At 49.0% G+C, this 23,679-nt stretch overlaps 1 protein-coding gene across 1 annotated transcript; it reads left to right on the forward strand.

The window, feature by feature from the left end:
- The first annotated feature begins 9,111 nt into the window (after positions 1 to 9,111).
- Actr1b (actin related protein 1B) lies at positions 9,112 to 20,759 on the forward strand. Its single transcript, XM_041656145.1, has 11 exons — positions 9,112 to 9,273; positions 11,020 to 11,084; positions 12,346 to 12,421; positions 16,058 to 16,183; positions 16,444 to 16,568; positions 16,728 to 16,944; positions 17,048 to 17,140; positions 17,242 to 17,416; positions 18,032 to 18,093; positions 18,292 to 18,332; positions 18,473 to 20,759. The coding sequence occupies exons 1-11, from the start codon at positions 9,226 to 9,228 to the stop codon at positions 18,573 to 18,575; spliced, it is 1,131 nt and encodes a 376-aa protein (XP_041512079.1). The 5' UTR covers positions 9,112 to 9,225; the 3' UTR covers positions 18,576 to 20,759.
- The last annotated feature ends 2,920 nt before the right edge of the window (positions 20,760 to 23,679 follow it).

A 23,679-nucleotide genomic window follows, 5' to 3' on the forward strand; every position in this document is an offset into this window, starting at 1 on the left:
AATGCACAGGACAGAACTCAACCGTGGCCTCCTAAGCCAACTAGAAGCAGCTGGGGCCTCCAGGAATACAGTATTGATAACACATCCCATTAACAAGCGGGATGTACCTTGGTTGGTAAAGGACTAGCTTGGCATTTATGAGGCCCTGAGTTGGATCCTCAGCACCAAGAAAAAGGCAGCATATTAATAAAATGTAGTCACTTGGAGCTGGGTCCTAACAGGTCCATCGGGGAACGGGGTGAGAAGGGGCAGTGTCAATGACATAGACACTTGGAGTCAGACCTACAATAGACTTGTTTATTCAGCAATGGGGAGAGACTTTTATACCCTCCTCCCAGCACCCAGGCTGCGTTCCAATCCGTTGACATTGCATGGTCACCCCTCATTGGCTAGGCATGATCAGGACCTCTGACCCTCAAGCAGACTCCAGGTTGTCTCATCTCTCAGCCCTTGTAGGCCTTTATCTTCCTGGAAGGGCCACATGATAAAGACCTGGTCATCAGTCCACGGTACTACTGAAGAGAGTTGAGCCTTTAGGAGGCAGGACTTAGCTGGAAGATCACAAGAGGTGGCTCTTACAGGGATGAGGTGCACATACTTTTAAACACGCTTCGTGGTCAGGGAGTACACTAGTTGAGAAGGATTAGGAGGTGTGGCCTTATTGGAGTGGGTGTGGCCTTGTTGAAGGAAGTATGTCACTGCAGCTTTGAGGTTTCAAAAGTCCGCGCCAGGCCCTGCTGCCTGTGGATCCAGATGTAGAACTCTCAGCTACTTCCCCAGCACCACATCTGTCTGTGTGCCACTATGCTCCATACCATGATAATGGACTGAACCTCTGAAATTGTAAGCCAGCCCTAATTAAATGTTTTCCTTTATAATATAGTCATGGTGTCTCTTCACCACAATAGAATGGTGACTAAGACAAAGGGGAGACTGGGACCCTGCCCCATTCTGCATCTTGGCCATCATAAGGGGAGCAGCTTGCTCTATCAAGTACTCCTATCCCCTCTCCCCTCATGATGTTCTGTCTCACCACAGGCCAGAAGCACTGGGTCCATGGACTGGAGCCTGCAAAACCAGGAGTCAAAGTAAACGTTTCCTCTTGTTGGTTGTCCACAGCATTTTGTCACAGTTATAACTGGCCTACCCTCTACAATAAAATTATAGCACCAAAGAGAGCATACATGTACCAGGTGTGGTGGCGCACACCTTTAATCCCAGTACTCAGGAGGCAGACACAGGCGGATCTCTGTGAGTGCGAGGCCAGCCTGGTCAACAGAGCGAGTTCCAGGACAGCCAGGGCTACATAGAGAAACCTTATCTTGAAACGACCCCCCAAAAAGAGCACGAATGTTTTTGATATAGTCATGCCGTTTCTCATAGGCCACTGTGTCCTCTATTAGGGTTTAAAGCACTGGACTGTTTGTGAGACTCCAGCCCCCTGACACCTCTATATCAAGGAGTCTGGGATAATTGGAAGTGTCATCCCAGTCCCTGGCAGCCATCCTAGGGGTGCCAATGGAGCATCAACAGAGCAGAACACTCCATCTCAAGCCCCTCCCGCTGGGATTTGTCTTGGGCCGGACTCCATCTCCAGGAAGCCGGCCAAGCCCTGACCCCCCCCTCCCCAGGGAGGGTCAGGATCATTCCCACAGCCACCAGAAAAAGGAACAGGTTTTGCGTGTGCTCTCCCTGTCCCGTCCCCACCTCCCCACCCACCCACCCCCGCTATTCTCCCATCCACCCAAGAGCACGGCATTCATTAAACATGGGTATTTTTGATTTGGGCTAATCTGGTCTAATTGGAGTTATTTTGCGCCAGTGGAGAGGCTCTTCTTAAGATTTTTTCCTAACATGGATTATTTTAAGAGACTACTTAAATATATTTAATTATACATTTTCTAGTATTTTTCCTTTATTGCTAGTATCATAAATTACCTAGCCAGTCCTGTACATACAGTGACTATGGCCAGGGGATAAACAGTGTGGAGTGGAGTGGCTAGGATGGAGAGATCTGAAGACAAACCACACACACGCATGCACAGAGTTAGTTATATGGGGGGACTGGAGACAAGGCTTAGCAGTTAAGAGCACTTGTGCAAGCTTATGCATCCACCACCCACATAAAAGCTAAGCATGGTCCTGGACAGCACCTGTTAACTATAGCACTAAGATGGGCAGAGATAGGATTGCTAGGGCTTGGGACCAAAACCTAACTGAAAAATAAGAGCTCCAGGTTCAGTGAGAGACCCTGCCTCAAAGGAAGAAGGAGGAGAGTCATAAACACACATGCATACATGATACACAGCAGACACAAAACTCTTGCTAACCCTGGTGTATTAGCTTGCTAGGGCCACTAGAGCAAAAGTAGTGTAAACAACAGATTTATTCCCGCACTGTTGTGGAGGTCAGAAGATGGAGATCACAATGCTGACAGTGTTGGGTCTTTCTGCAGGACAAGAGGAAAGGATGCCTTCTAGAACTTGGCCTGAAGGCAGCCATCTGCTCCGTGGGCCCGCAACATCACTCTCCCCCCATACACATCTGGATCCAAGGGCCTCTTACTAGAACATCTTCAGCCACACTGGATTAGAGCCCACCCTTGTAGCCTCATTTTGACTTCCTTACCTCTGTAAAGACTTTAAATCCGCTGGGCGGTGGTAGCGCACGCCTTTAATCCCAGCACTCAGGAGGCAGAGGCAGGCAGATCTCTGTGAGTTCGAGACCAGTCTGGTCTACAAGAGCTAATTCCGGGACAGGCTCTAAAGCTACAGAGAAACCCTGTCTTGAAAAACCAAAAAAAAAAAAAAAAAAAAAAAAAAAAAAAAAAGACTTTAAATCCATACACACACATATTCTAAGGCCCCAAGGTTAGGATTTCAGCATCTAAATATGGACATAATTCAACTCATCACATCAGGGATAGCTTATTTCTCTAAAATAGCTTCAAGAAAACAAAAACTAGAACACATGCACACACAAACATATGCATACATACACACAAATACACATATGCATACATACACACATACACATAAGCACACATACACACACACACACAAACGCACATATACACACACACACAAACACACACTGACACCCTTAGCAAAGACAGAAGACAGAAAATATCCAGCTTCAAATCAGTAAAAGAAAACGTAACTGCTAACTTGGATGACCTCTCTTTTACTTCTGATGCTGGTCTCTACAAAGAAAAACACAGCAGTCCAAGATGGTCTAAATCTCTACCCCACTGGTTTGTGTTTTGTGTTACACTTAACACCTCATAATATGTGAACTCTCATGGTAAAAACACAGGGCATTTTGTAAGTATTCTATAGCTAGAATATCATTATTTGAATAAAATCTCACTTTAAAAAGCAGTTTAGAGTACTTGCAAGGTAGAGGAAGGTAGATCTCTGTGAGTTCAAGGCCAGCCTGGTCTATATAGCAAGTTCAAGGACTACATAGACCCTGTCTCAAAAAAAAAATTAGGGGACATCAAGATGACCCCTGAGGTGAGAGCACTTGCCACCAAGCCTGAGGACCCAAGTTTAATCCACAGGACCTACGTGGTGGATAAGAGAAACGACTCCCTCAGGCTGTCCTCTGACCTCTGCGGCATGCATGCTCATGCACACAAAGATACACACACAAGGACGCACACAAAGATACACACAGACACACACAAAGATAAACGTACATGGATGCACACAGACACACACAAAGATAAACGTACATGGATGCACACAGACACACACAAAGATAAACATACATGGACACACACAGACACACATAAAGATACACACAAGGACGCACACAGCACACACAAAGATACACAGAATAATTTTTAATACATGCAATGTTCACAAAAACAGAGGAATCTTTGTCTATGTGAGGCATAATTACAGAATAATAGCTTGAGTTTAAATTAGAAATTAGTGTTTAACAAGGCCTACTCTAGAAAAGCCATAATCAACTAATGGTTATGGAAGGGAGAGAATCAGTCTTCTCCAGGGTCAAGCCCCTGATAGGTTACTCAATCCCAAACATATATGAGCAACACTAAATTATCCCAGCAGGTTGTACTTACAAACTCACACACACATGCCAATTATAATTAAATAAGAGGCCATGCATATCAGGGGTGGGAGGAAAATGACAGCGTTTGAGGGAAAAGAGGAAGGGGGATGACGTAAATGCCGTGCTCACTTAGGAAATTCTCAAAAACTGAAAAGTTTAAAAGAAATTACTGTTTACAAATCTACTTCCTAGCCAGGCATGGGGAAGCACGCATTTGATCCTAGCACTCAAGAGGCAGAAGCATGTGGATCTCTGTGAGTTCAAGGCTGCCTCGGTCTACACAGTAAGTTCCAGGACAGCCTTTCCCTGTCACAAAAAAAAGAAAAAAATCTATTTCTAAGATATATGTGTATGCAGTTTTTAAATAGTCAATATTTAAGTGTAAATAAAAATTTTAATGCAAAATGCTTATGTATATTAAAATAATATGTATATTAAATAACTTTAATATATACATATTAAAGAAACAATTCCACAAGCATTTACTAGTTTTTCTCTAAGTTTTCCTTTTATCATATGAAGTTTTTTAAAAATTTATTCTTCTCTCATATATTACATCCAGACTGAAGTTTCTCCTCCCTCCAATCCTCCCAACCCCTCCTCCCTCCTCTCTGCCAAATCCACTCCTCCATTTCCCTTCAGAAAAGAGCAGGCCTCCCAGGGATATCAATAGAAGACAGCACAAGTTACAATAAAGCTAGGCACAAACCCTCATATCACAGCTGGACGAATCAGCTCAGTGGGAAGAAAGGGTCCTAAGAGCAGACAGAAGGGTCAAAGACAGTCCCTGCTCCCCCTGTTAGGAGTCCCACAAGAAGGCCGAGCTACACAACCATAACATACAAGCAGAGGACCTGGGCCAGACCCGTACTGGTTCCGTGATGGTCCGTTCAGTCTCTGTGAGCCCCCATGAGCCCTGTTTAGTTGACTCTGTAGGCCACGGTCTCATGGTGTCCTCAGGCCATCTCGCTCTGCCAATGCCTCCTCCCCCTTTTCAGTGGAGTTCCCCAGACCTCTGCCTAATATTTGGCTGTGGGTCTCTGCATCCGCTCCTGTGAGTTGCTGGATGAGGCCTCTCTGATGACAGCTGGCTTGCTGGCTCTGTCCTAAGGTCTCTGGGCTATCCAGCCTCTGGTTCCTGGCCATCCAGGCAGGGGCAGGGGTGGACAGACACTGCCTGGAAGTAACTTTTTAAATGTGTATCTATGTGAATGAAAGCCAAGCATGTGTGGTTGCCCTTGGTTGTTGTAAGAAGAGCGGCAGGCTGCGTCCCACTGCCCGGCTAGCTTATACCTGAAATAATCACACAGAAATGGTATTAATTAAATTACTGCCTGGCCCATTATCTCCAGCCCCTTATTAGCTAACTCTCACATATTAGTTTAACCCTTCTCCATTAATGTGTATCGTCACTTGACTGTGGCTTACCAGCATGAGTCTAACCAGCATCCGTCTCAGGCAGGAGAACCATGGTGTCTGCCACACTGCCCTTCTTCCCAGCATCCAGTTCTCTTTTCCACGCCTATCTAAGTTCTGTCCTATCAGGCCAAGCAGTTTCTTTATTAATTAACCAACGAAAGCAACACACAAACTTGGTGACCAGAAAATGTGGAATCGCCCGGCGGTGGTGGCACACGCCTTTAATCCCAGCACTCGGGGGGCAGAGGCAGGCGGATCTCTGTGAGTTCGAGACCAGCCTGGTCTACAAGAGCTAGTTCCAGGACAGGCTCCAAAACCACAGAGAAACCCTGTCTCGAGAAAAAAACAAACAAACAAACAAAAAAAAACAGAAGATGCGGAATCCCTTGAGGCTACAGTCACAAGTGCTCATCATAGCTCCAGACTTCATATGAAGTAAGGCTTTTAAAATTTATTTGTATTTGATCTACATTGGTGTTTTGCCCACATGTACGTCTGTGTGAGGATGTTGGATTCCCTGGAACAGGAGTTACAGACAGGTATGGGCTGCCATGTAGGTGCTGGGAATTGAATCCAGATCCTCTGGAAGAGCAGCCAGTGCTCTTAACCCCTGAGCCATCTCTCCAACCCCTGGACTAAGTTTTTATAAAATACAGACTACCTTGAGTTTTTGTTTTGCTCTGTTTTTCAAGACATGGTTTTGTTTACCACTCTGGTTACACTAACTGGCAGTGTGAACCTGGAGAGTAGAGCCCCAGAATGAGGCAGACTACGGTGTCATGCAATGGCCAGCTTTATTCAGAGCATCAGACAATTTATACTCTGAGGGCTAAGAAGAGTTCCATGAATAAAGTGTACAATCACAAGGACAAGCTGCACAAGGCAAAAACGTGTTTTTCCAAAGAGGCACTTAAACAAATAACAATAGCCGGGTGTAATGAACAGTCTGAAGTGAACGCACTCCTATCAGCGACACCTGGGAGGGGCATAAAAGCACAATCCAAGAACAATTCTGTGTTTTTTAAGAAGTTGAGGTCACAAGACTTGTGTCTTGGAGTTTTCTCAGAAGCACTCAGAATTCCTCTTGCATGACTCCGTCCTGGGACGGTGTTTGGACAGGGTTTCTCTGTGTAGCTCTGGCTGTCCTGAATCTTACTCTGTAGACCAGGATGGCCTCTGGCTCAGAGATCCATCTGCCTCTGCCTCCTGTGTGCTGGGATAAAAGGCGTGCATAGCTGACTGGTTCTTGATAGTAAGTACTATGTGTTCTGTTTCATTGTTTCTGTTGAGGTCTGCCATCAGGCTGTCTTACATTTTGAATAGTTTCAGTAATTATTTAAAAATAATTCAATTATATATCGGAGATTTTAAGTTAAAGATTATTATAAATTTGTATGTGTGTGCGCTGTGCACATTTGTATGATTTGTATGCATACTCACGTGTGTGGGTCTATGCATGCTCACTATGTGGATATGTGCATGCTCATGTGTGTGGGTGTATGCATGCTCACGTGTGTGGGTGCATGCATGCTCACATGTGTGGGTGTGGAAGCCCAGAGTTGATGCTGGATGTCTTCTTCAATCATTCTCCATTCTATTTATAGAGACGAGGTCTCTCACTGAAACTAGAGCAGGTAGATTCTGGCTAATCTTGCTAGTCATCTTGCCTTAGGGATCTCCTGTTCTGCTTCCTAACCATATGCTGGGACTACAGCATGCCTGGTTGGGCTTTTACATGGGTTCTAAGGGATGAGAACTCTGGTCCTCAAGTGTAGCCCCCAGCTGCAGCCTTTGATCCCCGCCCCCACTCATATCTGCAGCTTTCTTCTATTTTCCCTATCTGAAACACATCTATCCTTCCTGTTTTAATCACACTGTGAACCCCAAGATTGCATTGATTACTAGAGGAACGTTCCTCCTGCTGTGGTCAATGTAGACTTCATCCCATGTGCCTCTCTTTCTATCTCACTCCATCCCTTCCCCAAGCCAAGCTCTAAGGAAATATTCTCGGTTAAGTCTCCACACACAACCTACATGGGTACATTATGGACAATCTTTTGCCAGTTGAATTGAAGGAAAGTAGACGAATTCTATGACAGACACAAAGTAACAAAGCTGGAGTGAAGAAGATAGAGCAAGACTGTATGTGTGGCTCAGTGGCAGAGAACTTGCTGGCTGCAGGTTCCATGTTCAGCAGCCAAAGGGAAGGAGAAGGAACAGGAGGGCAGGAGGAGGAAGCCTCCACTACCCGAACCATTCTGTATCTCTTTTAAAGAAATTTAATTTGTGGGTCATAATCTTCAGACAAGAAAACTCAAAATCCAGGTAACTTCATCAGTGAACTCTATCAACACAAGAGAGAAGGCCTCTCAAGATGATCTTCTCAGATGTTGTCCCAGCAACAAAACACTGATGCCACAAATATATGTTATTGACTGATGGTTTAATGAAACAGAACGTCCATAGAAAATATCGATTCTTAACAAAAGCACCAGCCGGGCTGTGGTGGGGCACGCCTTTAATCCCAGCACTCGGGAGGCAGAGGCAGGTGGATCTCTGTGAGTTGGAGGCCAGCCTGGTCTACAAGAGCTAGTTGCAGGACAGGCTCCAAAGCTACAGAGAAACTCTATCTCGAAAAAGCAAAAAACAAAAAAACAAAGGCACCAAGGCAATTCAGTGATTATTATATATTATAAGTTAATATATGTAATATAAATATGTTAGGATGCTATAAATTACATAGAATTTTTTTGGAGACAAGATATCACCATTTAGCCCCTACTGACTGTGGGGCCAGCCATGAAAGCTAAGTCTGGGCAGGTCATCCAAAGGAAGTTCTTTACTCTGGCCATCGATGAATTTAACTGGAGTCTGGGGTCTCAATAGTTTACCATGGGACAATGCCTGGCAGGCCGAGATTGCCCGACCCCCACCCAAGAGCAGAACATTCAAAGGAAATGCCTGGCATTCCAAGAGCTGTAGCTAGGATCACCTGCTAGCGCACCTGACCAGGACACCCCTAGACAAATCTCAGAGACCGCTCACCACCCACCTTTACTACTATAAAAAACCCAATCGGGGCTCTCCAGACAGTCCAAATACGTTGGACATGTGGAGAGACCGAGTTTGCAAACTTGGTTAAAATAAAGGCTCTTTGCTTTTACATCTGGGACTCGGTCTCCTTTGTTGGCTTTTGTGGGGACCCACGGATTTGGGCATAACAAAAACCCTATCTCTAAAAATCAAAAAAATGAGTAAATCTAATTTGACTCTACCGTTGAAATATTAAGGCTGTCTTCCTACGAGGAGTGCTCACGGATGTTGCATTGAAGATGTGTTTCCAGTGACACTTTCCAATCGCAAAGGACCCACTATCTTCTATTCAATTCCTGCGTCCCCTTTAAGCACCCAGCCATGACATCATCGCACGGACGCTGCGCAGCCTACCTTAGCAACGCCCGGCTGTCCTTCCGGGCAGCTTCAATTGGCTAACCAGCTCCAAGAGTCCCCGCCCCCGTCCCTCAGCAGTCCGCCCCGGCGCTCGCCGTCAATCAGGCCAATTACCCGCTGTGATTGGCCGCAGAGCTGGGTTCGCGTAGGCAGTGTACTGGGGGAGGGGCGCGGCGCCCCGTCTAGAGTCGCGGCCGTCCTGGTCCTCCCGCTCGCCTTGTAGCCCGCCGGTCCTCCTGCAGCCCGCCTGCTGGGCAGGGCCGGCTCGGCCCGGCCATGGAGTCCTACGACATCATCGCCAACCAGCCCGTGGTCATCGACAATGTGAGTCGGGACAGCGGGGTTGGGGGAGGGCTGTATCCCGCCCAGGGGTCGCACGCGGCGCCGCGCAGTGGCCCGCGCTGGTGGGACCAGTGCCCACTCGCTGCCTCCGCGGGGCCAGGTGTGGGCCTCGGGACCCCTTCCCTGGGAGCCCAGGATGTGCAGGACAGCAGGACCTAGCCAGGTGGTCCTTGGTGCTCTAGGCCAGCGGACGCATCTGTCATGGATGGAAGCTCTGGGCAAGTTTAGACCTCCGGCCCTTTGCTTGTTGGTCAGCCTGATATAGGTCGGCTGACATTTGACCTTTGCACACTCCTGGCCTCGTCTTTTGGAGGGCCTGGTGATCTTTACAACACTTCCCAAGAGGCTGCACCCAGAGGCAAACACTGCACGTTGATGTCTACCAGCCAAGTACCCACCACCACTTGGCGTCCTCTTTGCCGCTTTAACCCCCCTCTCTTTAAATTATCCTTTTGGAGAGTGCAGGACCTCTTTTCCCCGGACAAAGCAGCAGCAGTTGGGGCTAGGTTGTTTGCAAGCCTGAAAGGAAAGAGGTCCTGCTTCCCGAGGCTTTGTCTTCCAGCACCTGGGTTCTGCTTGCCTTCAGATGCCCTGGGAGATGTCTAGCCTTAGAGCCTTTGCCGTGGCCGGGGTTTTCTTTGGCTATGCCTAGATGATATCTCTGGCCTGCAGGCCTTGGAGTTTTTGACAGTGACACACTTCTGCTCTTTCTGGGAGCTGACTCCTCCCCACGTGACCCCCCTGATGGAGTCCCTTTGTGGCTGCCTTTTTTTGGAGCACCCATGTGGACTCCCTTAAATCATAACAGGATGTTTATCATTGGAGGCTAGTCCTGGGCTCGAGGATGTGCTTATCCGACCAGTGCTCTGGCAAGCTACAGTGCGCATCAGGCTACTTCCCTTCTTGGTGGCCAACAAACTTATGAGCTCAGGGGCACCCGCTTGCCACTCTCCTATGCTTGGAGGCCCTCTCCTATGACTTGGACATGTTTTGTTGCTGCTCTGCACCCCCAAAGGGTTGTGATGGAGATTGGTGGGCAAAGGGTATGAGAAAGTGATTCCTTTACTGAGCAGAGGACTTGCCAGGTTTTTGTTGACATCCTAGGTCCAGCTTCCAGGCTGGAGGAGGAACAGGGCCAGTCTCCTCCTCTTACTCCCCAAGGAAGGTACCTGAGAAAGGTACCAATCTTTCCGCACCCCAAGTGGTCTCCCAGGTGGACCCAGTATGTGGTCTATTTCTGCCGGTGAAGGAAGGGACTCTTGCATAGGAGGATACTGAGGGGTAGCATCCAGCTATCTTTGGAGTGTAGCTGTGTGCCTCCTCCCACAGGAACTAGCCATAGCTTTCACCGAGGAGGAGGTGTGTGATGGCTTCTCTCTCCTCGCCCTACTGGTGTGGGTGATTATTGGTAACAGGGATCACCTGCACACTGTAGAACACTGACAGCAACCCTGACCTCTGCCCAGTAGATGCCCTTAACAGCCCCTCTTGTCGCCCGCCCCCACCCCTTGAGTTTCCAGACCCAGCCTAATAGAAATCTCCAGGGCCGGAGATGCAGCGTTACCCCCAATTTTGAGCCGCTAGTGTTTGTGAATAATCTTGTCCTCCAGGTGGGGTCTCTGGCTTCCCCGCTGCCCAACCTTGGTGGGGCTGCCAGAGCTCTCCACTTGGGGACACTGACTGCGTCCGGAGTTGACGGCAGAAGCTAAACATTGCTTTTCCTTGCAGGGTTCAGGGGTGATCAAGGCTGGTTTTGCAGGAGACCAGATTCCTAAGTACTGTTTCCCAAACTAGTAAGTGTTGCTGGGGCAGCAGCCTCCCCCACCTCCTGTGTTTGCTTTTGGGAAGAACACGGACCCTGTGGTTACAGCGGCTCTTCTTTGAGGGCCACTCCCCGTCCACCTGGAAGAGGAAGCAGCAGATTGGTGGGGTCAGCCTGAGCTCTGGGAGAGTTAAGGGCTGAATTTCCTCTTCAGAGCTTCTTACCTTTGTTTCTGGCTGAGCCAAAGAGGAGGAGAAGCAGCCAGCATGGCCCTGGGGATGGGGTGTGGCAATGGCTGTGGCAGAAATAAAAGGAACCTCTCTCCAGGGAAAGAGCTAAGCTCCCACAGAGAATTGTGGGGGGAGGGTACCCCTGCCTCCAAGGAAAGGTTTCTCTGATTATTGTAGGGTTTGGGTGCTTGAACCCCTTGCCTCCTGAAAGCTAAGTGTACATTCTAAGCTGTACCTGCAGCTCCCAGAAACGTTGATCAGGGCTCGTTTGTGTTTAGCATCTAGGAAATGTTCCTATGTAGCCCACTCCACACGCCCCAGGTGGTGCTAGTGGTGGCGGGAATACCTGCCTGGGTGGTACCATCCTAGGGATCCTGGTGAGCCTGGGAACCTGCCCAGTGGAAAAGTTCTCTCTGAGGACTCTCAGAGCTTAAAGGATTTGTCAGTGGCCAGATCAGAACTAGACCCTGAAGTCCCCTGGACTGGGGACAAGGCCAGCCTGGACTCACTGAGGGTGAACCGAAGGGCTTCAGCCTTCCATCCAGAACTCTGACTGGGTGGGTGTCAGGGAATGCTGTTGGTGATACGTGGGGAATGTGGGTCACGATTTGGAATGGCGGCTCATCAGATGCACGCTTCCAAGAACTCATCTCTATTCTGGAAGCTGTGGCTGTAGGGAGGGACAGTGGCCACTGTGAGAAGGATGCACAGGGAAGCGACTACACAGCTGTCCTCTGTCCAACAGCAGACAAGAGGCTAGGCTGAGACAGTGGCTATAGAAGGCTTATCCCTTGCTAGAGCTAGGCCATGAAGGGTCGTGTTGTTCACACTCAGTGCTTCCTGGAGAGAGACCCGTTCCTTCAGACTCCACACTGCTTGTGCTGCTAAGACCCATGCTGCTGGCCCACTTTCCCTAAGTCTAGGCACTGACCTTTGCCCTGCGCCCACTTCCCAGTGTTCAGACTGGCCACTCTCTAGAGCTTTGCAGCTGGGCTGTGGTTTTCCTGGACACAGGTTCAGCCGTGCACCTGCCCAGCTCACTGACCTTCTGTGTCCTTGCAGTGTCGGAAGGCCCAAGCACATGCGGGTTATGGCTGGAGCCCTGGAGGGGGACCTCTTCATTGGACCAAAAGCAGAGGTAACTGGCCCTCCATTGAGTTCCTCAGTCACGGGAGAGCTGGCTGGTGGTCAGAGCAACCTGTTCTAGGGTTTCTGCACCTTTTTTGACCCCTCTCTCGGTTGTTCGGTGCTGTGTGTGTGGCAAGGCAGTCCTCCTTCTGTGATACGCAAACAAAATGACCCGAGGAATCGGCTTGGACCTCCTGTCCTCTTTCAGATGCTGTGTGGAAACTATGGGAGAAGGAATTAAGGTCGCAAGCCTGCGAGCACAGCAGTTGGGAGGGGTGGACGTAGGAGGATCGGAAGTTCAAAGTCATCTTCAGCTACCCCCAAAAGTGACTGAGAATTAGAAGCATCTAGAGTTGATGGCCCTGCTGTAAGGAGGGCTGGGGCCATTTCTCATTCTGGCTAGGCTGGCATACCTGGGGGACCACACAGCTAAATCAGACTCTGAGGGAGCCAACATAGAGTGTGAGAGAAGAGCCAGCCCAGTGTGGGCAGGAGCCAGGTAGGTTCCTGGGCACAGTCCCAGGCCTGAAGAGGGCGGGGAGAGCTGAACAGAAGGGCAGGCGAGAGGGATTTCTGAGGGCAGATGGAGGAGGCTATCCTGTGGAGGACAGGTGAGGACTGCTTGGAGAGCTGGGCCAAGAGGCCAGCGCCCTGGCCATATTCAGGCGGCCCAGGAGGGGCTGTGCTGACAGGAACGCTGGCTGGAGCTATGGATGGAGACACTGTGGAGAGTTTGGGCAGTGAGTCAGGAAGCACATTTGTGGGGTAAAAGGAGGGATTGTGGGATGGGCACATTTCCAGAATTCTCTCCCCGAGTAGACAACAGAAACAGTGGCTCTTTATAAGGCCCCAGTGAGAAACCAGACTAGGATTCTACCGAAGTTCACCCTAGGGAACCAGAGACTTTGTTGATGGGGTGTGAGTGAGAGGCTAGTGTGGGAGCGAGGGACATCCACAGCCATCTTCATTCTTCAGAGCCTTCCCCAGCCTGCGTACGCTAGCTCCTCTCAAGGCCTGAGACCATGTGCAGTTAGGACAGAACTGCCTAGGAATGGCAGGGAGGTACAGGAGGAAGAAATCTCGGGTGAGGGTCCAGTGACCCTCTCAGCCCCTCTGAGGGAATCTCAGGTCTGCTTAAAAGGTTTCTTGCAAGCAGGGACAGCTGATTTGATGAAAATGGCTCCTCTTTGCTTGGAGTTGTTTACTGTGTTCTGTGGCACTCTCCTTTCCTTCATCCCTTAGAGTCTTACACACACACACACTCACAGTCACTCACTCCCTTCAGCAATGTTCTCCACTGGATTTTACCAAGTCCTGCGACTGAAGCATGCAGTGACTTCAACCAACAGGGTCCTACCATCTAGTTTTGGTATACAAACAACAGCATGGCAGTAGACTTTATTGTTAGGGGGGCTTAGAGGGCCTCCTTTGTCAACCCACCCCTAACACTGGGATTCTTGGTTAATCTCAAGTCCTCAGAGGTCTGTTTCACACTCTCACAAGGTATCCTGCGTTCATCCTTTAACTTTTACATGTAAGAGTTTTTGGCAGAATTCTCTTAATTACCTTTGTGGATGTCTTAGGGTTTCTGTTGCTGTGATGAAACATCACGACCAAAAAGCAAGTTGGGAGGAAACAGTTAATTCGGCTTACACTTCCATATCACTGGCTGTTTATCCTCAGAAGTCAGGACAGGAACCTGGAGACAGGGGCTGATGCAGAGGCCATTGAGGGATGCTGCTTACTGGCTTGCTCCCCTTGGCTTACTCAGCCTGCTTTCTTATTATAGAATCCAGGACCACCAGCTCAGGAATTGCACCACCCACAATGGGCTGGGCAAAATACCTTGCCGCTGGATTTTCTGGAGGTATTTGCCTAATTGAGGTCCTTCCTCTCAGATAACTCTAGCTTGTATCAAGTTGATAACAGACCAGCCAGCACAGTGGGTATCATCCATGCTTCACCCAACCATGAAGCCTCCAGGAATTTCATGGTTGTGTCTGGCTTTGCACCCTTTGTGACCTGATTTCCTTTCCATCCTTGCTCCTTTAGGCATACTGTTAAGTCTTTGAGATGGCTTTCCAAACCCGCAGAGCACTCAGGTTAGCATTATGTCGTCTATATGATGAAACCTTTTTACCAAGGATGCTCTGGGTGACAAAGCAAGGCTGTAGGTCACCATCCCGTGACAGATAGTAGGGTTGTAACCTGAAGTACTCTGAAAGCCCATTCCAGGAAGGATCTGTTCAGATTCCAAAGCTGAAGAGATCCTGAAGAAAAACATCAGTGAAGTCCAGTATAACAACAAAAGATGGGAAAACAGATACCCCACCTTTGGTGTGGCTTTAACTGCCTGTCTCATCATCTGGACCCAGAGCAATGCTGTTGGCTTTTCCCAAACTCATCTTTGTAGTTGGTTGATTTCTTTTTTACTCTTTTGTTCTTTGGGGGACCCGCCACCCAGCTTCAAAATAAATACACATGGAGGCTTATTCTTATTTATAAACGTTTGGCCTTAGCTTGGCTTGTTTCTTGCCAGCTTCCCTTAAATTATCCCATCTACCTTTTTGCCTCTGGACTTTTTCCTTTTCTTACTTCTGTATATCTTGCTTTCACTCTTACTCCATGGCTGGCCCCTAGTGTCCTCCTCTCCTTGTTCTCTTGCTCCTTGATCTTTTTTTCTCTTGCTATTGGCCGTTCATCTCTTTATCAGACCTATCGGGTGTTTTAAGCAGGCAAAGTAACAGAGCTTAAACAAATGCAACATGAAAGAATGCAACACACCTCTGCGTCACTAAAACAAATGTTCCACAACATAAACAAATGTAAGACATTTTAAACTAATATTCTGCAACACATCTTTGTTTTTGTTATATCCTGCCGACTACCAGACATGGTAAGAATTCCTTCCTAAGGAGACATCTTTAACCTCCTCCTAAGGTTTCTTCCATAAACCAAAATACAAGCTCCATCAGTGTTTACTCTGGAAAAACTGATTTATTTTTGGGGGTAGTGAGGGGGTCGAGACAGGGTTTCACTGTGTAGCTCTGGAGCCTGTCCTGGACCTTGCTCTGTAGACTAGGCTGGCCTTGAACTCACAGAGGTCTGCCTGCCGCTGCCTCCCCAATGCTGGGATTAAAGGCATGTTCCACAACCACTCAGCTGGGAAAACTGGTATTTATTGAGCTTACTTACAGAGTGTGGATGACGGGCTACTTAGAGGAGGACAAGGAACCCCAAAGCACCTGAAAAGTTTTCACCCATCATGCTGGGTTCTCCCTTCAGTTAGCCTTCCCCAGCTTATGTAGATCCTTGGGCCACATACAGTTAATACAGAGTGCATATAAATGACTGGGCACGATTTGGGGTGACGGTCCAGTGACCCCACCCTCTGAGGCACCCACAGTCATCAGGCCTGCTTGTGATGATTTCTTGCCAGCAGGCACAGCTGACTTGATGAAAATAGCTACCATTTGCCCAGAAGACTGTATTCAATGAGGCATGTTGCCATCTTCTCTGGCCCTTAGCCATTTGAGGCCAGCTGAGCTGGGAGATACCCAGCAGGCAGAGGCAGAGGGCGACTTCAGTGTGCAGCAGCTGGTCCACGAGGGCCAGGTGCTATGTCTGGCTTTCTCCTGTCCTCCAGGAGCACCGGGGGTTGCTGACCATCCGCTACCCCATGGAGCACGGCGTGGTGCGAGACTGGAATGACATGGAGCGCATCTGGCAGTACGTCTACTCCAAGGACCAGCTACAGACCTTCTCCGAGGAGGTGTGGCAGCCACCCTTCCCTCCACACTGTCCTTGCCCACTCCCTGTCTGCGCGTTGATAGGACCTTTCCTGCTCTTCCTGTGTGTTTATGTGCACAACAAGTGATAGCCAGGCAGAGTTCTGCAGGGCCTGGTCTTGGGAGCTGGTTCAGAATGGAGTCCTCAGGCGGGACAAGCGGCTGTTACAGTGGTGCTTCTAGCTCAGGAAAGCTCAGTGTCTGGCTTCTCTTTGTGTGTGTGTGACTCCCTCGTCTCTCACAGCATCCTGTTCTTCTCACGGAGGCCCCGCTGAACCCCAGTAAGAACCGGGAAAAGGCAGCAGAGGTGTTCTTTGAGACCTTCAATGTTCCTGCACTGTTTATCTCCATGCAGGCCGTGCTCAGCCTGTGAGTGCCCTACGCCCTGATGTCCCTGGAGGCACAGCCTCCTGATCCCCTCCATTCCTGTTTCTCGGGTAGTATAAATAACGTCCCAGGGTCCCTGGCGGGGTCGAGGAGGTCTTCTCACCTTGGTGGCTAAAGTAAAGGATGCTGACCTGGTGGCAGGTACGCAACGGGACGCACAACAGGCGTGGTTTTAGACTCGGGGGACGGGGTCACTCACGCTGTCCCCATCTATGAGGGCTTTGCCATGCCACACTCCATCATGCGGGTAGACATCGCGGGCCGTGACGTCTCTCGATATTTGAGGCTGCTGCTGCGCAAGGAAGGGGCTGACTTCCACACCTCGGCTGAGTTTGAGGTTGTCCGGACCATCAAAGAGGTGATGAAGGGCATGGGGAGGTGGGCATGGCTGGGGTCGGGGAGGCCAATACAGGAAAGCAAGCGCTGGCTGCAAGTGTCCCTGCTACAATCTGCCCATACAGCGAGCCTGCTACCTGTCCATCAACCCACAGAAGGACGAGGCTCTTGAGACTGAGAAGGTGCAGTACACTCTTCCAGACGGCAGCACACTTGATGTAAGTGGCCAGGCCTGGTTCCAGTGTGGTAGCTCATGCTAACCGGGAGGGAAAGGGCTGGCTCCTCTGGAGAACCTGTGCTTCACTCTTCTTCTCCACAGGTGGGGCCTGCGCGCTTCCGAGCCCCCGAGCTGCTCTTCCAGCCAGACCTAGTGGGGGATGAGAGTGAGGGGCTCCACGAAGTCCTGGCCTTTGCCATCCACAAGTCTGACATGGACCTTCGCCGGACACTGTTCTCCAATATTGTGCTCTCGGGGGGCTCAACACTCTTTAAAGGTACTGTTGGAGAGATGGCAGCCAGGGCAAAGGCCCAGGGCAGCCAACACCTCAGACCTCTCGCTCTCTGCGGCCAGCAGTGTGCCATTCCCATCACCTCTTTGGCAGCACTCAGGGAACTGGGTTTTGTGGTAGGAGAGATGTTTTTAATGTGTTGGTTTTTTTAAAGCCTCAATTTAAGATTAAATTATGCCAGGCCTGGGGGCACACACCTATCACTTCAGTACTCAGGAGACTCAGGCAAGAGGATCATAAGTCAGAGCCAAGCCTGGATTACACAGGATGAGACACTCTTTAAAAAAAAAAAAAAAAAAAAAAAAAAAGAAGAAGAAAAAGAAGAAGAAGAAAAGAAACCAAAATAACAACCAAGCACTAAAATGAAGTTTTCCTTAGCATGGTGCGTTTGTAGCGGGCACTCAGTTGAGGAGTCTTCAGGGAGGACACAGGGTCAGGTGGCACTGCATAGCTTAGGTTGCATCTCATGTCAGTCTCTCAGACGCTGTACGCGCCCACAGCCAGGATACAGGAAGAGGGACGGCAGCAGCTAGTGGTCTAAAGGCTACCATAGCAAGGAGGTTGGCTGTGGTCCAGGCTTGGCCATATTTGTATCCACAGGCTTTGGAGACAGGTTACTAAGTGAAGTGAAGAAGCTCGCCCCAAAGGATGTTAAAATCAAGGTGAGACTAGAAACTCTGGGGAGAGGGTGCTGGGTGGCGCTGGCCTTCAGGGATATGGGAACCCCACTGCGCCTGTGCCCACACCTGTGTTTGCCATTCTCCACCCTGCCCTACCATGCATGCTCTCGCCACCTTGGGTTTGAGGGTGGTGGCTGTGTTTGGGGACAGGTGGTTACGCAGTCATTTGCTCCCTCCTAGATCTCAGCTCCTCAGGAACGGCTGTACTCCACATGGATCGGGTGAGATGGTGCTCAAGCAGAAGGGCTTAGGGATAGACTCCTCCAGGGGTTCACACAGGCTGGGAAAATGGATGAAGTAAAAGGATGGCGGTTGGCCCAGCCCACAGGTACCAAAGAATATTGTCTCTCCATCCTTACAGCGGCTCCATCCTCGCCTCCCTGGACACCTTTAAGAAGATGTGGGTATCCAAAAAAGAATATGAAGAAGATGGCTCCCGTGCGATTCATCGCAAAACCTTCTAATGCCCAAGGAGAGTGGACATATTGGGAGAGAGGGAGGAAAGGGGAACCAGAGCCCTTGACCCCTTTTGGTCTGGGTTCATGTTGTAGGCCTAGGGTCCCCTGCATGCCCTCACCCGGGAGCAGGTGGCGCAGTTCTGCTCGCCTGTAGCCCTCCCTGCCCCTGTGCTCAACATACACACACAGACACAGTGACGATTAGCTGCATGGATGGAAGTCCCAAGCTGGAACATAGGAATCGAAGAATCCAACACTGAGTTGGTGTGGACGACCCTCTCAGCAAGGCCACTTGGGCCTGTGGTTCCTTGCTCCGTGCTTGAAGCTCCGAGACCAGACACTCATGCTCCTTTGTTCTGACAGCTCCCACTGGGGCGAGAGTCCCTCCGTCATTGGAGTGGGCTGAGGGAGCAGCCAGGAGCTCCCACTGGGGTGGTGAGGCACACTGATGTGTTTCATGCCAATTTCCTCGTCCTGGCTGACAGGGCTGTCTGGACCCTTGCACACCTGGTTTTGCTGGGCAAATGTCCTAGACAGGACTAAGGAACAGTTCTCCATTCCCAGTGAGGGAATGTGGCCAAGGGTCAGAGCATCAGAGCCATGGGCAGCCACAGCTTGTGGTCTGCCCCTCCCCCTTTCAAAGCACTACATTGATTTGCTACCCTTCCCCCCTTTCCCTCGGCACCCTGGACAGTAAGGGATTGTGGTCTTGATTTGCTGAGGGAAAGCCAATCAGGAGTCAGACCCAAAGGGTAGGCATGTCCTCACCTCCCTCAAGAAAGGCCAGGGCCCCACCTCCCTCTCCAGAGCTGAACAATAATTTAACACAGTTGCCTGAAAAATAATTCTTTTTATAAATCATTATAGTAATAATTATGGCTAAAGCCCAATGTGTGGCTCTGATTCTTGTGGCTTTCTGTGCTCTCGTTTGCTCAATTCATCCCAGAGGGAACTCAGCATGACACTGGCATAGTTCAGGAGCCCGAAGCCTTCAGTGGTTGGCAGGGCAACGGGACAAGCGAGGCCAGCCTCATTACCCACTTGCCATGACCTGCTAGGGGAGGCAGAGCCAGGCTGTCTTCCCTGCATGTTCCTAGACAGGGCTGCTATGTGTGCCCCACATCTAACACAGGCCTGCAGAGGCACGCAGGTGCTTGCTGGCAGTGGTGCAGACTTACCAGCCTAGGGCAGCATGAGAAGGGCAGCCTAGGAGTGGACTGGAGTTCACAGGAGGAAGCAGAACAACCAGGAAGTTCTGCTAGCAGTGAGAGCTCAACCAGTAGAGAAGTCTGCTTTTAGTACCTATTGCACGACATGGCTCTGAGCTGATGGAGAACAAAAGGGCTTTGCCCCAAATAGCATTGAACTCAGGAGAAAGACACCAGCCATTCTGGAACAGTGTTGGGCTGACAGTGCTGGGGTTGAGCCAACAGGTGGGATATGCTGGCTTGTAAGAACCTGGGTCAGTCGGTGGTTAGGGAGAGGCCTTTGACAGTTGGCAGGGGAAGGTAAATTGGTCTGTGACACAGTAACATAAACCAAAGAGGTCAGTTAGGCTAGCTAGCATGTCGAGGGGCTGGAGAAGATGGTTTAGCTGTGTGACAGTTTTCACTATGGAAGGATAGCGACCAGAGCCGAGTGCTGAAAGCTATAAGCCACAGTACTGATCAGGTATCTGTGCGGTCACGTGATCAAGCATAGCGTCAAAGTTTACACAGAAACCTTTGCTAAGGGACCCTGCAAGCCGGCCCTTGTGCAGGGTTCTGCTGGCGGCGCTGGCTCCCAGCCGCCTGTGTCTGGAACCTTACTGCTGAGTTCCTCCCTCTCACATGCACCCCCACCTTGTCAGTCAAGTCTGTGTCTCCTGCAGCCCCATTGCTACCCCTCCTTTCCCATTAGGGCTACCCCAGCCTAGCTCATGACCCTGCTCCACTCTGCCCACCCAGTGTGTTTGCTCTCATAATCTACTGTGCGGGTAACACCTCAAATCTGTAACGAGTTATAAGCCATACAATAAAATATTCATGAGTCTTTACTGATACGAGTAAATACAGCCATGGGGGAGGAAGAAACAGCACCTCTCCGTTCAGTGGAATTCCAGTTAACATAGAATTCCACTTCTGGGAAAACAGCAGCTGGTGTGATGCCGGCAGAATACACTTGAGGTCTGTTCCATTCCTACCTGTGTCCCGTTGCCTGTTCTCTCCCCAGGAACCACACGTCCAAGTCACATTTTTTTTTTTTTAAAACAAAGGCCTCCATAGCCCCCATAGCCCTCAGGGAGGGTCTGTGATGGAAAAGAGCTACAGCCAAGGCAGGAAGCAGCTAGACTAAGTTTGTGTTGTACTGAGTTACAGGTATGAACTCCTGGTTGTATTCTACTAATGCTGAAACACTCATCTGTGTACAGGCAAGCCAGGTTAGAATATATACATGGTTTCCTACCTCTGCTTGGAGGGTCTAGAATTAGACCATGAGCATTGCATCCAGGTGTGTCCTTCAGTTCCATAAAGGGAAGCTCAAGATACACCTATGTCTTGTGACACTAGAAAGTAAGAACTCAAGTGACTTATCTAAGCAACGTGTGGGCTAAGTTGAAGCAGCCCCCAATGCTCCAATCTTTAATGTATTATAAACCAATAAAATATTGGATTCCTTAGTGATATGTGACTAAGGGCTGGGAGAAGGCACAGTTGATAAAGTACTTGCTGTGCACTTGAAGGCCTGAGTTCATGTGTAGGATACCTCCTCTCAAGTTGTTGGTGTCTGTGCGGTCCCAAAACAATGACAATACAGGCTATTGCTCACTTTTGGCTGTCCCCAGTACTTGATGGTTAGGTCTTTCTGCTGAAGATACTCACACATTGGTCAAAGGACATGTAAAAATCAAACTGTAACTGACCAGGAAGTTTCCTGGCTAACTGTCTGCACTGGAAAGTACTGGGGAGAGAAGTCTTAGCCAGAACTGGAATGACTGTATTAGCAAGAGATGCCCCTGGGGGCAATAGTGACACCAATGTTTGGCGAGTAACCAACCACTTTCCTGACTGCATAAAGAAATGCATGCCTGGATGCTGCAAATCTGTCCCAAGCACCCAAGGCTGGGGAAGCTCACTGACCCCAGGGGTGAACCTACTGCTACCATTTTGCAAAAAGGACAGTATCAAATTCCCTTCTGTCTACCCATAGATTAGAACAGCTCTCAGACCTCAACAGAGAAGTTAGTTTGTATAGTAGGTGATGGTTAAGACAAAGTCACTAAGTGACTACAGTGCTAAGCCACAGATGACATCTGCTTATTACTCTCCATCCCCAAGACTCACTGACTACCATGGAAGAGGGGCAGAAAGTTTGTAAGAGCCAGAAGTTGGGAAGGACTAAATGTCCCAGTGTCTTCTGAATGTGACAGGACCAGTGCACTCGGGAACTCCCAGCAGCTCTGACTGCCTGCACAAGATCAGGTCAGTCAAGATTGTGGTGTGATGCGGAAACATCACGAACCCTCATTCGGACTGTGGACAGCTGATGACCTGGGGTAGGGGAAGAGTCTGTTTTTTACCTGTTAGGTTGACTGTGTTCCAGTTGATAGCACAAATCAGAGTCGGGTTGGTTTCTAAAATTTTAAATTTAAAAACCACTGACAATGTCAAAAGACTGAGTAAGGTAGGAATTGCCCCAGACATTACAATGGATGATAATATGACTGAACTGAACCCCTTGATGGAAAAGACACTGAATAGCTGGGTGTGGTGACACAGACCTGTTAATTCCAGCAACCAGGAGGAGGCTGACACACAGTTTTGAGTTTGAGGCTAGCCTGGGCTACACAGTGCGCTCTCTCTCTCTCTCTCTCTCTCTCTCTCTCTCTCTCTCTCAAACACACACACACACACACACACACACACACACACAAGTCTAATGAACATTTAGGAAAACTTCCTGTCTAAGGATTAGGTGATTGAAATATATAAACTACCTTCCTGATTTTTGATAGTCATATTGAAGGGATTAAGTAAAGTCTGTAAGAAGGAACAAAAGAATGGCTCAGTGGGTAAAGATACTTAGTGGGTAAAGACACCACGCAAGCTTGATGTTCTGAACTAATCTTTCAAATTCATATAAAGGTGTAAGGCCAGAACCAACTTCACAAAGTTACCCTCTGACTACCATGTGTATACAGTGGCTCATGTGCCCACAAACACTGCACATGCATGCATGCACACAGAATATTACAACAAAAACAAAAATACACACCAGGTATGGTGGCAACATGGCTTTAATCCTAGCACTCAGGAGAGGCAGGTGGATCTCTGAGTTTGAGCCAGCCTGGTCTACACAGGAGTTCTAGACCATCAGTTATGAGACCTGTCTCAAAACAAAAAACCATGCTACACCTGTATGACAGAGCACCAGATTGGCAATTTCCAAGGGGTTCTGGAAATGTTTATTCCTAAACCTGTAATGAAGTCTGTATGTTTCCTTGGCGACACAAGACAAACCCTCTTGGATGCAGAACCTGAAATTTAGCCCTCTTGGTCAGAACACCGCAGTTTTTTCTTATCCCAAATAGTCCAAGGAGGTACAGGAGGAGCTCCTCAAGCCCACGCTGACTAGCCTAGTGTAGTTCTCAACTGTAGCTGCGGACTAGAAGCCCCTGGGGAACTCTGCTCCCCCAGGTCCACCCCACAGACTATGCTTCAGTGGTCTAGTATGGCCTGGGTCCTAAGATTTATAGATCTTCAGGTGATTCCAAAGTTCAGCTAAGACCTATAGACTCAGGAATTTAGCAGTCTGTTTTAGTTTCTTATTGCTGCTATAAAAAGTTAATCCCAAATGTAGTGACTTAGAATGTAAATCTATGATCTTTTTTTTAAAATATTTATTTATTATGTATACAATATTCTGTCTGTATGCCCAAAGGCCAGAAGAGGGCACAAGACCTCACTACAGATGGTTGTGAGCCACCATGTGGTTGCTGGGAATTGAACTCAGGACCTTTGGAAGAGCAGGCAATGCTCTTAACCTCTGAGCCATCTCTCCAGCCCCGTAAATCTATGATCTTACATATCGGCTTAACATGGGTCTCACTGGGCTAAAATCAAAGTATCCA

The sequence above is a fragment of the Microtus oregoni genome, unplaced genomic scaffold (genome assembly GCF_018167655.1).
Source record: "Microtus oregoni isolate MIOR12 unplaced genomic scaffold, Mior012 000007F_ref0000211, whole genome shotgun sequence".
Lineage (NCBI taxonomy): Eukaryota > Metazoa > Chordata > Mammalia > Rodentia > Cricetidae > Microtus > Microtus oregoni.

Coding starts and splice junctions, on each gene's coding strand:
- Actr1b (XM_041656145.1), top strand. CDS start 9,226: ATGGAGTCCTACGACATCATCGCCAACCAGCCCGTGGTCATCGACAAT. Junction 12,422..16,057: donor TCATTGGACCAAAAGCAGAG/GTAACTGGCCCT, acceptor CCTGTCCTCCAG/GAGCACCGGGGGTTGCTGAC. Junction 16,184..16,443: donor TACAGACCTTCTCCGAGGAG/GTGTGGCAGCCA, acceptor CGTCTCTCACAG/CATCCTGTTCTTCTCACGGA.